Source organism: Pteropus medius, unplaced genomic scaffold (assembly GCF_902729225.1).
Source record: "Pteropus medius unplaced genomic scaffold, Ma_sr-lr_union100, whole genome shotgun sequence".
Lineage (NCBI taxonomy): Eukaryota > Metazoa > Chordata > Mammalia > Chiroptera > Pteropodidae > Pteropus > Pteropus medius.
Genome location: NW_024352784.1, coordinates 19,440,157 through 19,454,803, shown reverse-complemented (window position 1 = coordinate 19,454,803; position 14,647 = coordinate 19,440,157). Strand labels below are relative to the sequence as shown.

The window sequence follows — 14,647 nt, the reverse complement described above, 5'->3', positions numbered from 1 at the left end:
TTACTTTAAAACTGCTTAATTATGGAAAATCATTTAAGTGAAAAGTTAGTGGGGTTATTATTTCTAGATCTTAGGAAAAACTGTTATTCACTTCTAGTTATTACAGGTATATACTGAGACAAAAAAATATCGATCCTTCATAATCATATGCCTGAGGCACAAATTTTTATTTATTCGTGTGATTCTCTTCCTTACCATCAAATTTTTATGATCTGGTAGAATTGAAACTAGATTTTAAAATAAAAGTAAAAAAAAATAACTATTTTGCAGTTAAGACTTATAAAAAAAGTTGCAAAAATAGTACAAAGTATTTCTGTGTAGAAAATGTGATGAAGAACAGAAATTTGCACGATCTTAAAATGTTTTCCCACAGACTATTTATTATATTGCAAGTGAGGAAAAAACAGAAGTGATACAATGGAAAAATTGGGCAACACTTTGACAGGGTGATAATGTAAGTGACGGGAAACAGATATTGGATACAATATTAGTTCGGTTGTATTCTGGCTGAGGCATAACTTCAATTAATCATGGAGAAACATTAAACAGACCAAAAATGAGGCATGTTCTACTAAAAACACAGGAGTGGGTGGTGCTATAGCCCTAAAAAATGCCAACATTATAAAAGACAAAGGCCACGGACAAATTCCAGATTAAGGGAAACTAAGGAGACATGGCATTAAATGTAATACCTGTGCCTAGTCTGGGTCCAGTATTATAGGAGGAAATGCTATAATGAATATTAGGACATTATTGGAATGTAGATGGTAGACTAGATAAACATATATTAGTATAAACTTATAAAGTTGATTACTGTGTTTATATAAGAGAATGTCCATATTTTTAGGAACCAGACATTGACTATTTGGGGGTAAAGGACCATGACGTATATTGTTAAAGGATTCAGGAAAAATTTCGGGATGGCTAGAGACAGCCAGCCAGCCATAGGAGATAGCATATGATAAAACAAATGGGATAAAACGAAATGTTAGTAGTAGACAAACCTAAGTAAAAGGATATATGGAAGTTCCTTATACTATTTGCATGTTTTTGTAAGTTTTAAATTATTTCCACATAATACATCTAAAAAATTCTCATGTATTCTTTATCCAGATTCCTCAAATGTTAAATTTTAAGTTGTAATATACTTTAATGATGTCCAGGTGGGAAAAAAGAATGGGAGTAGCCTTTGAGGGGATGCATTGGTTAAAGCTTTTTAGTATCTGTGCTGCCGAAGTGAGCATGGTTAAAGCTTTTTAAACTTTTCATTCATGATGCTGCTCCTTTGAGCTCTAACTGCTTATTATTCCTTGACAGAGGGTTGATAGGCAAATATAGCATCAAGCCAGATTTCATGTGCTGTGGATACAAAGGTGGGAAGGTTTGAAGAGAGTGGGTCATTTGCAGGGGAGCCCTAAACATGTCTTGTGCAGTTCTGAGCTCCGGCTAGTTGACCCAGCATCTGTAGATTGACATCAGAGTTATTTGGAACATTCTGAAGCATCTGGACGCTAAAGCATCTGACTGTGGGGCTGTATTTCTTGGAGACAGTTTCGGTCATAGAGATGAACTTTCTCATGTAAAGTTTTAAAAACTTTTAGTATAACATTTATATCTAGTTTTTATTTCATTGTCTCTGAACTGAGAGGATTTATCTAGTTTTACTTCCTAAATGTAAGAGATTCTAAAGTTTTTCAGCTCAAGTTGGAATATCTGCATTTCTTACCTAGTACTGATAATAGCCTTTTCCCTTGCAAGACTTCTGATTTGAATGTGGAAAGAGTGCCACCTTGTGGTAATCGAAGTAATAGCTAGAAAAATGTTAGATGATAAGGACTCCTGGGGTGAAATTTTATAAATCATTGGCACAATGAAAAATACATTATATAGATTTTAATTATAAAATGGCTGAAAATCCCAAATAATTTTTTAGCTGTATAGCTTGTATCCCCAGTTTTTTGAAATGAAAAGTTTACATGCAGAAATACTATAAGAATAGTATAGTTAGCACTCACTGCTGAGATTTGACAGTTGTTAACATTTTACAGTGTTCTGTGTGTTCTGTGTTTAGCTGAACCAGTTCACAGTAAGTTGTAGACCTTATGATGCTTAACTGCTAAATATTTCTACGTGTAACTCCTAAACAGTCTCCTCACAACCACAGTAGTGTCATTATATCTAGTAAAATTAGTTATAATTCTTTAGTATCATCTAGTAGCCCATATTCAAATTTTTAATTTTTTTTATAGGAATCAGGATCCAACAAGTTTTATGCATTACATTTAATCGTTACATCTCCATAGTCTGATGGGAGTTAATTTTTTTTCCTACAGAATTCTAACATTTGGGATTGATGCTAAGCTGCCACTTGGTGTAGAGGACTTAATGACAGGGAATGCTGTTAATTGAGAAATCGGGATCTTCTGTAGAATGTTTTAGCAACCATCACCATAGTGAATTTGAGAACTTTTTCATCACACCAGAAAGAAACCCTGTACCCATGAGTAGTCACTCCTCATTAACTACAAAGTGATCCTGACTTTGGAATTAATGCACAGGATTTTTAAACAGCTGTTGTTAACTGTGCTCAAGACGTAGAGGAAAATATACTTGTAATGAATAAAAAATAGCAAACGTCAGCAGAGAAATAAAAACTGTAAAAAAGGATATAGTGGGTATTCTAGAAATGAAAATTTTAATAGCTAATATAAAAAGTTTACTGACTCATTTAAATGGCAAATTTGAGTTATAGAAGAGCCAGTGGACTTGAAAATCGATTAGTAGACAATACCAATCTGAAAGGTAGAGAGAAAAAAGATTGGAGGGAAAAACTAGAGCGTCCATGATCTGTGGGGCATTATCACAAGGCATATCATGTAGTTTGAGTCCCAGACGACCTTTCAGATGACAGCAGTGCCATATTGCTTAGACCTGGCCCACAGTACTTTTTAGTTGTACTTGGTTTTAGCATCTAAGCTAGAAAGATCTGATATAAAAACTTATTCAGTAAATATTGTTAAGACTTCTAGTTCAAGATGATGGCCTGAGGTTACACATGTATTTCCCCTCCCTCCCAAAGTCTTAGGGATATGGCAGGAGAAGTTAGAATTGTAAAAATTATAATGAACCTAAAGCAAAGATAGAAAATAGGAAAGTTCACATCAATAGATCAATTTGGAGTAATTTCTGGAATATATAAAGCAGATGGAATTGGAGACATGGAGAAATCAATAGAAAAACCCAGAGTCCAGGAAAACACCGAAGGTCTGAATAAATATGTTCTTAACAAAACTCTGGGGACAGGAGTGCTAAAACTTCTACCTCAGGGGTGGTAGGGACCGGAACCAGCAGCAGTTTTCGGCTGTGGTATAAAGGATTCCCAGAGGCCTTGTACCAATCTCTTCTCTGTAGAGTGCTGGCTCTGGTGTTTGCCTCCAGACTGCTGCTGGACTCAAACTCTTTTCTAATTAAGGTGGGGAATATGGTGTCAGGGCTTTAGTATCAGAAAGAGAAGTGAAGGCATGCCTGAAGTGACCACAGGCTCCTGTCATCTCAAAGAGAAGACCACACAAAGGGAAAAGCATTTTGACCTAGCACACATGCGTGTGTGCAGATACACACCCCTCTATTGCCTTAGTTGAAGCCATGTAGCCATCCCCCTTTTGTGGGTAGGCATCAGCAGAGCTTTTAGCCAGTTATATTAAAAGGAGAGGCCTGTGGATAAAAAAATGACTTCCATAGTTGTTGAGAAACATGCAGAAGTCAGTAGTATTAATTATTTTTGTCCTGTATAAGTAAGGAAAACCAACCAGGACTTATTAGACATTTTATTATCTTAAAAGAGCTTAAAAGGGAAACAGCAGAAAAAAGCAGCTTACTGAGCCCAAACAGATAAAGTTAATGACTTCACTACCAATCCAGGAAACCAAAGCTGAGTATTGTCTAGAATAAAGGCACCAATGAGATCTCAGGTTTGGCTCAGGCATTGTATTCTTCAGTTACGGTGACTTTATAAACCACTTAATATTTGCAAAGTGATGCTCTGCACATGCTTGCAGTTAAGGATAACACTTTTCCTGCCCTCAGTAGTTCCTGAGATTGGGATATTACACTGGTCTTACACTTTTACATGGAACACTAATGACAGTGGTAAGCAAGGGTGACTTGAGATTAGCGAAGTAGCAAAAGGAAATACAGTTGTATAATTCTGTGGTGGAAAAAGTCTTAAAGGCAATACTGGGAAGCCATAAAAGAAAAAAGTCCCTTATTTGACTATGTGTAATTTAAACTTGCAATTCAGCAAAAGTATCATAAATAAATGACACTGGGAGAAATATTTGTAACAGATCAACTATATAAAGAGATTCTATACATCAGTAATACTAGGACGTTCTATTAGCTAAATAAAATGTATGACTAGATGAGTCAGGAAAAGACTCAAAAAGATGCTTGACTTTACTAAAAAAGCAAAGAAACTCAAAACAAAATGCCAGTTTTTACTTAGCAGATGTGAAAAATTAAAAAGATTAATAACATGTAAGAGGAGAAAAGGGTCCTTATATCGTATACTGTTATAAGGAGTATGGATTGCTGCAGCCTTTTTGAAGTATTGATCATATTTTTCAAAGAACAACAGTGATTAGGCAATCCATTTCCAGAAATCTGTTCTTCAGAAACGTTCTCACAGATTTGCAAAGGAATACATGTGTACGGATACTCGTTGCAGAATTGCTGGTTACCACAAAAACTTGGAAACTGTAAGAGATCTAGGCAATAACGCATGTGCAAAATACATCCCTACTATGGCTGCCATTTCACCAGTAAAGTTTAAATAAGGCAGCTCTATGTGTACAGGCACAGACATGCCATAGATGATAAAAAGCAAGTCACAGGACAGAGTATGAGCCATGTATGTTACTTCTATAATTAAAAACTAAAAATTTTAAATATAATACACACTGATGCTAGCCAGGCACAGTGATTTGCCTTAAATGCTGTTTTCACTGTTTCTATACAACAAATTCTAGAACTCGATGACTTCTTAAAAAAAATTTTGCGTTCTTGATCTAGAAGCTTCTAATGGATTGACTTAGATCCTATTGATATTTTCATACGGGCCTTCATCACTTCTTCCACTTCTAGAAATGTGTTCTTCAAGTAGTATCTGAACAATTGTATGAAGAGACTCATGGTGTTTATAACAAAAATTGGAACCATTCTAACTTCGTTAATAGAAGGTTGCTATTAATATATTCAATTAATGGAATACTAACATGACTATCAAAATGGTGGTTGTAGATCTGTATTTATTTTCTCAGTAAACACAGATGTTCATTATCTACTGCTAAGTAAAAAGACTCATGAAGCAGTTTAATAGTATAATCCCATTTTTTGTCTTAAAAATATATATACACTTATGAAATCTGGAAAGATATATGCGAAATGCAAATTATGGGTAATTTATTTTTGTTACCCTTTTCTACTTTCCAGACTTTTTATTGTGAGCACACATTACAAGGGGAAAGAGTTATATCCACTTTTCTTTTGGAGGGGGGATGGAAAAATTTTAAATGTAAAATAAAAATTAAAAATAAACAAAAATAAGAGTGGCAAATAGTTCATTTGAAACTCATCTGTGTCCTCTTCCTACATCAAGATTTCTAGTTTGGGGATAAAGCTGTGGCCTAGTGGCTGGCTGTACCACCTGCCTCTCTCCGCTGCCCCCAAGGGGTAATATTTTAACTGATTGCTTACTCTTGTCCTTTCCCTTCCTTTAATAATTGCATCTGATGTCCATTGGAGGCACTTGACCATATGTAAGAGTCTGACTGCGCACTGGGAATCAATAGGAAAGGATGCTTGCCTACTTTTCATCATTTTACCATCCCCAGGGGTCATAGGTTGTTCCTTGGGTCATAGGTACCCATGGTAGCTGCCTAGTAACATCTACATGAGTGATGGGTATATAACTGGAGCCAGAGTGAAGGCCTGGTTGATTGTTCTTGATTTGTCGGGGATGGTAGGTCTTGGTGGTGAAAGGATTATGAACCCCACTATTAAATGGGCAGGGCAACACCCAGAATTGTTCAGAGCAAAGTTAATCTGATAATGAGAATAGCAATGTACCTGGTTTCTAGAATAAAGATAACATTGTAAAATTGAGTTATAATTCGTAATTTTAAAATGAGATCATAGTAATAGTTCTCTGTTATTTGATAGAATTTAATGCTACTTTCTAGTTGAGGACAGTAGATGGCAGCGTCCCTCACTAGAAAAACTGAGACAAAAAAGGAAACTGTATTTAGAGGCTCCAGAGTGAAAACTTATGATGCCCTTTTGTGTGACCATTAATTGGGCTAAGCTAGTCTTCAAAACAGGGAATGTAAGCACAAACTCCTTTGCTTCAAGGAGGAAAGCCTATTGTCATTGAATACTTTACATTGCAAGTGATTTGTAAAATACAGTTATGATTTATAAAGTTTTAAATCAAATTCCCTAGAGACAGTTGTAGTGTACTTTATTTTGCCTAAATATGTCCACTGGCTGCCAGCTTCCTTTCTATTTAAAAGGAATAATAAGACATGATAATAATAAATATGTAGCATTGGATGTAGAAAAATGTCCTTTTAAGAATAGTAATTATATGAATTGTGCGGCTTTGAATGTAGAGGTTGGTAAAGAGAAAAGGATAAGAACAAAAGAAGTGAATGAAATTTGGGATTGATCAGTCTAAGATGGCCATGTGGCTTAAAATGTCACCTGAGAATGAAGACATTAGATGTTAAAAGTGAACTGTAGTAAGATGTTTGCTGTCACTTGTCTTGTGTGAATTATCTAAAGATAAGTAGATACGTCTTTTGTGAATAGAAGAAGAGGAAAACTTTTCAGCAGAGGAAGAGAAATTACACATTTTTGTTTGCTTGTTTTAATTTTAAATTATTTCTTGCTGTATAAATGTATATAGTGTAAATGGAAGGTGTAATCCCTAGTGTTTTCAACACCAGAAATATTTCAGTTTCCATTCCTACTCTTTATAGATATGTCCGATAGTATCACCAAGACCTTGAATTTGTCCACATGTAGGTCATATGGAGCTAAGTTTCCAAGCTGGCTCCAGAGTAATCCTTGCCTCTGGAGATATGGATCATGGTATTAGACTCATCTCCTCACCTTGGTGTCCACTTTGTCCTTAACCAAATTGGATGACCTGTTTTATCCTTAGTTTCCAGGTTAAATTAGGTCTATAACTTATTCCAGTGTGTAAAGTAAGTTATGCTTGCATAAATACTTTAGGTTAATATCCCTAGTGATTAAAAGTTCACATTTTAACAGAAGTCAGTGTATTGATTAGTTGTGAGCCAACAATATGTGTTTCTAACAACTGCTTTTATTTAACTTTGTTACAGAATTAAGACAGGAAGGAAGTAATCCAAAAATTGTGATTTAAACTTGATATTTTCCTTAGAAAGTAATATTGGTTAATACTTGATGTATTAACAATCCTTTTTTCTTTTAAAGTTTCGTATTAAAAAAAAAAGGTTTTGGACAGGGTGACTTTTTTCAGATGTCATATTTAAGTACCTCTTCTCTTTATATTATTATTCCTTTTAAATATAGTTCTAAGAATAAATAGTTTAACTTTCGTGATCTTTTCAGATACAGTTAAAAAACTCCAGGACCAAAAACATGACATGGAAAGAGAAATCAAGACACTTCACAGGAGACTTCGGGTAGGATAAATCTTCATGTATTATCTCATTAGAAAGCATATTTTCTGAACATTGAGTGTAGAGTAGTCATTGACTGTGTTATTATTCATGTTAAGCTTCAGATACAGTTATAATATTGACCCCACTGGCATTGAAAGCAAATGTCATCATTTCAGATTGGAACTGGTGCTAAATTCTGGATAGAAGAATGTACTAGTAATTATGAGTGGTAATTTTCAAAAGATATTTGAGAAGCAAGTGTTATATTTTGGAAAGAAAGTTTATTAGCTCTCGATTTTAAAGTATTCCATACTAAGCTGTTTTCATATGCGTTTTCTGTCTTCTGTGCATTTGATCAGCTTGCTTATAGCAGTGCCACTCTGATGCAGAGGGTGGGGAAAGCTAATCTCATAGTCTGGATCATGCTTCAGTTGCTCAGGCTGCCTTCACGGTATCAGAACATTGCTTTGGGGTGGTGGACCCCGGGCTTGGAAGTGGGCAGCTGTGGCTGTGGCAGAGGTGATGTCCTGGGAAGGCTTCCCCACCCAGCCACACCTGCATCCTTCATGGCTTTGGGAAGCAGTGGACTATACAGTTCCTTAGTTCCTCTTTGTCTCTTTTATGAGTTTGTCTGCCTAGGTTAAGTTTGGTGTTTTTCTTCTGACTTCCTCTTCCTTTTCCTTTACTTTTGATTCTTTTTTTCTGTTAGTTTTTGATGTCAAGATATTTATAGTGTTTCACTATAAAATCTTGCAGTATGGTTAATGTGCACTATCTTCTTGAGCTTTTCAGAGGTAAAGTGCTATAAATATTGGATGATGTGTTTATTTTCATAAGACTTAACTTTGAAACTTGCACGAGGAAAGGAGGCTTGACATTACCATCATTAATGTTTATTCATCACTCTTTGCTAGATTTTTTAGTAGACCGATAGCTAGAAAATATTTTCCTCATTAAGAACAAGTTCAGCACAATGTGATGTATATATATGCCTAACTGTTGAATTGTACACCTGAAACTTAACTGTTTTTTGTTAACCAATGTCATCATAATAAAAATTAAAAAATAAACATGCACCAAAAATAAAAATAAAAAAAAAATAAACTGGAAAGAAAGAACAAGTTCAATAATAATAATTGTGTTACCTGTTAGCTATAGGTAATAGCAATCTCTGGGGTTTAAAAGAAATTTACCATCATTTACCATACAGTGCATTACAGCAACTTAATTATAAATATATATTTTAATGTTTTAAAATAAATCTTTATTGCTCTCTTTTAGAAATAAAAATTTAGTTTTTTAATATAGGAAGAATCTGCGGAATGGCGGCAGTTTCAAGCTGATCTCCAGACTGCAGTAGTCATTGCAAATGACATTAAATCTGAAGCCCAAGAGGAGATTGGTGATCTAAAGCGCCGGTTACATGAGGCTCAAGAAAAAAACGAGAAACTCACAAAAGAATTGGAGGAAATAAAGTCACGCAAGTATGTTTTGAGAATCCAGTTGTGTACTCATATTTCACTAGAGAACACTTAAATCTCAGTTTTCTCATGTGATATTATGGAAAGAATGTGGGGTTTGACACTGGTATGACTGAGTTTGGATCTAGTGAAAGTCAACTTTTCTGGCCTCACTTTATGACACCTGTGAAATAGCGCAGTCTATGTGCATCTCTCAGAGTTGTTGTCAGTGTCCATGATCAACATCTCTGGAGCAGGCCAGAATGGTCCCTGGCAGAGGATACATTATGTTCTTCTCCTTGCCTCTATCCCTGCATTCCAGCCCTGTGACTTATCTTTAGATTGTAGTCTTGTGTTTAAGAATGTGGACTCTACAAGCAGACAGACTTGGCTCCCATCCAGCTCTGCCTCTTACTAGCTGTGTGATCTTGGCCAGGGCCCTCGGTTTATTCATCTTTAAATGGAGACAATACTACTTGCTCTACAGTGTTGTTGTAAGGCTTAGATGAGATATGCCTACACAGTGCTCAGGGCCATGTTAAGTATACCTTAGCTAGTATTATTAGAAACCCAAGTAAAGAATGCAAAGTGAATTTCTCCCCATGTCTTGAGGAGTTTTCACTTGTTTTATGCTTATAACCACATAATCTCCACAGTAGTGTTTGTTTCCACGTCTAACATAGAGATCATTGGAAACACATAAAAAGTATTAGGTGAGATGACATTTGCTATGTATTCAGAATTCTTCAGTGAGACTCTTTATCTATGAGTAGGGGAAAGTAGTTTGTATTTGAGGTTATTAGGAATTTGATTATTCATTACTTTGAGTAATTCTTAAGTAGACATAGGAGAAAAACTTAGAAAAATATTTAACAGGCTATCTTTGAAAAGCTATCATATTTTATTGTCCACCTAGCTCAAGCATATGGCCCATTGGACAATATCACTCAATCATTTTTCTTTGGCTTCCTTAAGCAGAACATGAATGAGGCACAGAAGATTATAGTTTCTCCACTGGTATAAAACTCGTATTACATTGCCCTTTTTTCTGTATATTAAGTGAATTGTGTATCAGAAATGTTGCATTCTAAAATAACCTGAGTGACTCAAATTCTACTCTTAAATAATCATTCCTTCGGATCCTGAAATCTTTTTAGTCTTTGAGACACATATTTAAAGGAAGTACATCCTGAAAGCAGTAGCATCTTATAGAGCAGTGTTTCTCCCAAACTATTTTAGTAATAATATCGATATGTTGTTTGCTCTTTTCGCTGTTGACTTTTGTACTAATAGTGAAAAGCAAATGTAAACTGTTAATGAATCAAGGTCTTGGCACCAGATTATACTCATAGTCAGTGTACTCTTCACTACCACACACTTGCATTTTAAAAAATTCAGATTTCACTTAAAGATATCCATGATGAAGCAGTAAATTATTAATATTACTAAATCTTGGTCCTTGAGTATTTTCTTTTTAACGTTCTGTGTGATGAAATGGGAAGTACGCATAAAGCACTTCTGCATATACCCAAGTATGTAGTTGTTTGGAGGAAAGCACTGTGTGATTGTTTTAGTTTGAACTGTTTTCTTTTTTCATGGAACACTGTGTTTACTTGAGACTGACAGACTAACTCTGGATATTCAGACTTTGATATTAGGTAGATATTTCTTGAAAAAGATTAAGAGAGCCTATTACTTCAAGGAAAACAACTGACAGTATTTGGTACCAGCGATAAAACGTGGGCTTTCTTGTGAATGTAGGATTTTGAAAAACTTGTATCTGTCATTGCGAGTTTGGCAGCTTTACATATTTAAAGAGTTTCCTGATGAGATCATTGGTGATATTAACAAATGTGGCTTTTAAAAAATAAATTGTATAATGGCAGGCGTCAACATTTAGAAAATTTGGGTAAGTCGGTGAGCCAATATTTTCCCTATGACTGGCGCATGATGTTACACAATTGTGTATGGGTAAAAGATCCATTCAGAATACAAGATAGACCAGGGGATTTTAATGGGCAGAGTAGAAAAATTCATTCATACAGGTTCAGAGTCCACATTGCAGCTTTTAAGTAACTACCACTTTTTGCATTTTGGTTTCGTAGTATCAAGGAAAAATAGCCATACTTATCTAAAAAGCCACAGTTATCTAGTTTACTATCATTAAATTTTTCTTCTCTTTTCCAGCTACATACCTGTGCAAGGCTTGTGTTTTTTCATATTGCAGTAGATTGAATACAGAAGAAATGAGAACGTAGCAGTGTTCTATTAAGCCACACTTTAACAAGATATGTAAAAATACAAAAATGTTGCTGTTCTTATCAGTATTTTATGGTTTTTGAAAATACAGTCATTTTTCATAAAGTTCTGCGTTTATTTTTATTTTTAGACAAATTAAATATTTCTTAGTTCTGAATTCCAGTATGGTAAATGTCAGTAGATATTCTAAATTCCAATATGGTAAATGTCAGTAGATATACAGAAAAGCTCTTTGGGGTCCTCAGTCATTTATAAGAGTGGAAGAGGGCTCTAAGACCAAAAAGTTTGATAATCACTGTTGTAGATTCTTTATTAAAACTTCTGTGCAGGAGACCCTATGGTATATCTTGAGGCAGAAAATCAGAAGAGCCTAATGGCCACCAAAGACAAATTTTTCTAAGGCTTAATTTTTGTCCATCTGTAAACTTACTTGATAGTTATATGATATGTACAAACTCTGCAACTGAAATCTCATTCCGGATGAAAACTTCTGCGTTAGCTCAGTGAATTGAGCTGGCCAGAAATGAAGTGGAATTGATTTTTTTAGATGACTCATGGTCCATCACACTCAGCATCTAGGAGACTCATGTTACTAATGTGAGCCCAATCTTTTTCTTTGTAGAAATTCTATTTAGAGACTACAGCACTTTTTTTCTTTTTCTTTTAAAGTATGGGCTTTGATTTCATTTATTTATATTTCCATGTCTATGCATGGCATATTAGATAGAGCCAGTATAGATTATGCAGATGTACTAGTGAATTCCTAGACTCTCCTGAGACGGGGCCAGGCATTCTTAGCAGCCCAGAACCTCAAGATCCCCAGTTCTGAGTCAGGATCTTGGCCAGTCTGCCTCCCATTTTACTGCTAATTGACTACTGATGTCCTCACTTTACACTTACTCAGATGAAAATGGAAACTGTTGGTTACTTAACTTACTTAGGATAACCTGATATAAAAATTTTAATATTATTTCCTGGAATTTACCAAGCAAATGAGATTAGACCAGGTAATTTACTTATCTCAACCGATACTATTTTTTGTTTTAAACTGATACTTTTTATCACTATTCAGTTGGGAGGGGAAAATGTATATTATCTAGTATATATATATGTAAAAAAATGCCCTGATTTCCATATTGTTTTCAGGCAAGAGGAGGAGCGAGGCCGGGTGTATAATTACATGAATGCCGTTGAGAGAGATTTGGCAGCCTTAAGGCAAGGGATGGGACTGAGTAGAAGGTCCTCCACTTCCTCTGAACCAACCCCTACAGTAAAAACCCTCATCAAGTCCTTTGACAGTGCATCTCAAGGTAATTTCTTATACATTTGCCAAGAGCAGGCAGTCATGTTTACTTACCTTATGTTTTCTGGTCTAGTTTAATGTTCTTTGTTGTCTTACTGAGTCTCATCGAATTTCTTGTGGTATTAATGAGTTAGTCTAACTATATGGTGAATCTTATGGTGAATTTTAACAATCTTGATCTCAGACTTGTGCCTTACCCCATGCAGAGATATATTTTCACATATGCATATGACTTTGAGTACCTTTTCAGCCTAAGAACTTCCCGCTGTATGACTTCAGCCTTTTCTCTTTCTCTGAACTTTTTCAGACCTATATATTCAAATGCCTACTTACATTGACATTCAGGTTTCTCCTGGACATCTCATTATGTCCAAAATCTAATTTTGTTCCTCACCTTCAGTCTTTCCTCTCTGTAAATGGTAGCACCATTCTACCCAGTTTTTAAGCCTGAAATCTAGGACTCTTCTTTCTTCTTTAAATCCTTTTTCCTTACCTCCACATCTCATCCATTAGCAAGACCTCTTGATCCAGCCTCCAACCTGCACACCTTTGCTCTGTCTACTGTCCATCTCTAGTGGCACAAACAACTACTAGTGCAAGCCACATCAGCTATTAATTTCAGTAACCTCCTAATTAGTCTCCTGATTTTATTTCATGGTAGAAAGATCTTTTCTTGCTTAAAATCCTGTAATTGCTTTATTATAGTTAGAATGAACTTCACATCCTCAGATGCCTACATGTCGGACCCTGTCTTCCTCTTACCTCAGTTGAACCACTCTTCATCTGCCCTGTACATTCCAGCTGCACTGCACTTCAGGTCCTGAAACAAGCCAGACCTGGAAGAGAGCCTGGAAGCACGCCCTCCCCACCTTCAAATGTCTGTCTCCTTTTTGTCTTTCTAACTTCAACTCTGCGAAAAGGAAAGGGATGTAGTTTTTTAAAACGACTAATTGTAATGTGTCCTACAGCTTAAATTTTCATGTAGAAATTCTTCAAACTTCGTGATAGGCTTTATTCTAATTCACTCTAAGAGTAGAGTTTCTTTGACTAAAAATCAGAGCAAAAGTCAATTGTATACTTATACATACTGTTGGCAAGTACAGACATTTTGGAGTACAGTTAGGCAGTATCTTCCAATTTAAAATGCCATATTCACAGACCTCGAAGTTCTTATACATGATACTGGCACAAGTGTATAAAGATAGATATATGTACAGAGTTTTCAGTATAGTGTTTGAAAAAATGGAAAATCTGGAAATCGCTTAAGTGCCCGTTAAAAGAGTTAATACATTAATACAGTATATAGAATACTGTGCATCTTTTAATAATGATGAGGTAAATCTCAAAGTTAGAATAAGTTTACAGTCCTTTATAGCAAATTGCAGACCAATATTACATAGTGTAATCTCATTTTGCTTTTTAAAGTACATATTTTCTTTCTTTTTTTAAATTTCTTCATCCTTTATTGTGCTTAGCACAATGCCAGACACACAATTAATGGTGAATATATATTCATGGATTAGCTCAATAGTTATATTTTGCCTTTTCTTGAATTAGAATGTAAGCTCTTTTTTATTCTTTCTTTTTTAATTTCCCTTAACTCTACTCTAGTCTGGCAGTTTGCCAGTTTGTTTTCTGTATCTGTGAGTCTGTTTTCTTTTAGTTTGTTTGTTTTGTTTCTTAGATTCTGCATATAAGTAAAATCACATGGTATTTATCTTTCACTGTCTGACTTATTTCACTCAGCATAATACCCTCTAGGTCCATCCATGTCATTGCAAATGGTAAGATTTCATTTTTTTTAATAGCTGAGTAATATTCCATTGTGTATATGTACCATAACTTCTTTATCCAGTCATCTGTTGATGGACGCTTAGGTTGCTTCCGTATCTTGGCTGTTGTGAACGTTCCTGCCG

General features: G+C 35.2%; 1 protein-coding gene across 8 annotated transcripts in view; it reads left to right on the top strand.

Moving 5' to 3' along the window:
• SPECC1L (sperm antigen with calponin homology and coiled-coil domains 1 like) overlaps positions 1 to 14,647 on the top strand; it is a 121,771-nt gene that overhangs the window by 45,480 nt on the left and 61,644 nt on the right. For all 8 annotated transcript variants that reach the window (XM_039847722.1, XM_039847721.1, XM_039847728.1 and 5 more), the window contains 3 exons: positions 7,657 to 7,730; positions 9,018 to 9,193; positions 12,575 to 12,738. In XM_039847722.1, coding sequence (XP_039703656.1) covers positions 7,657 to 7,730; positions 9,018 to 9,193; positions 12,575 to 12,738 — 414 coding nt within the window. The remainder of the gene's footprint in view (positions 1 to 7,656; positions 7,731 to 9,017; positions 9,194 to 12,574; positions 12,739 to 14,647) is intronic.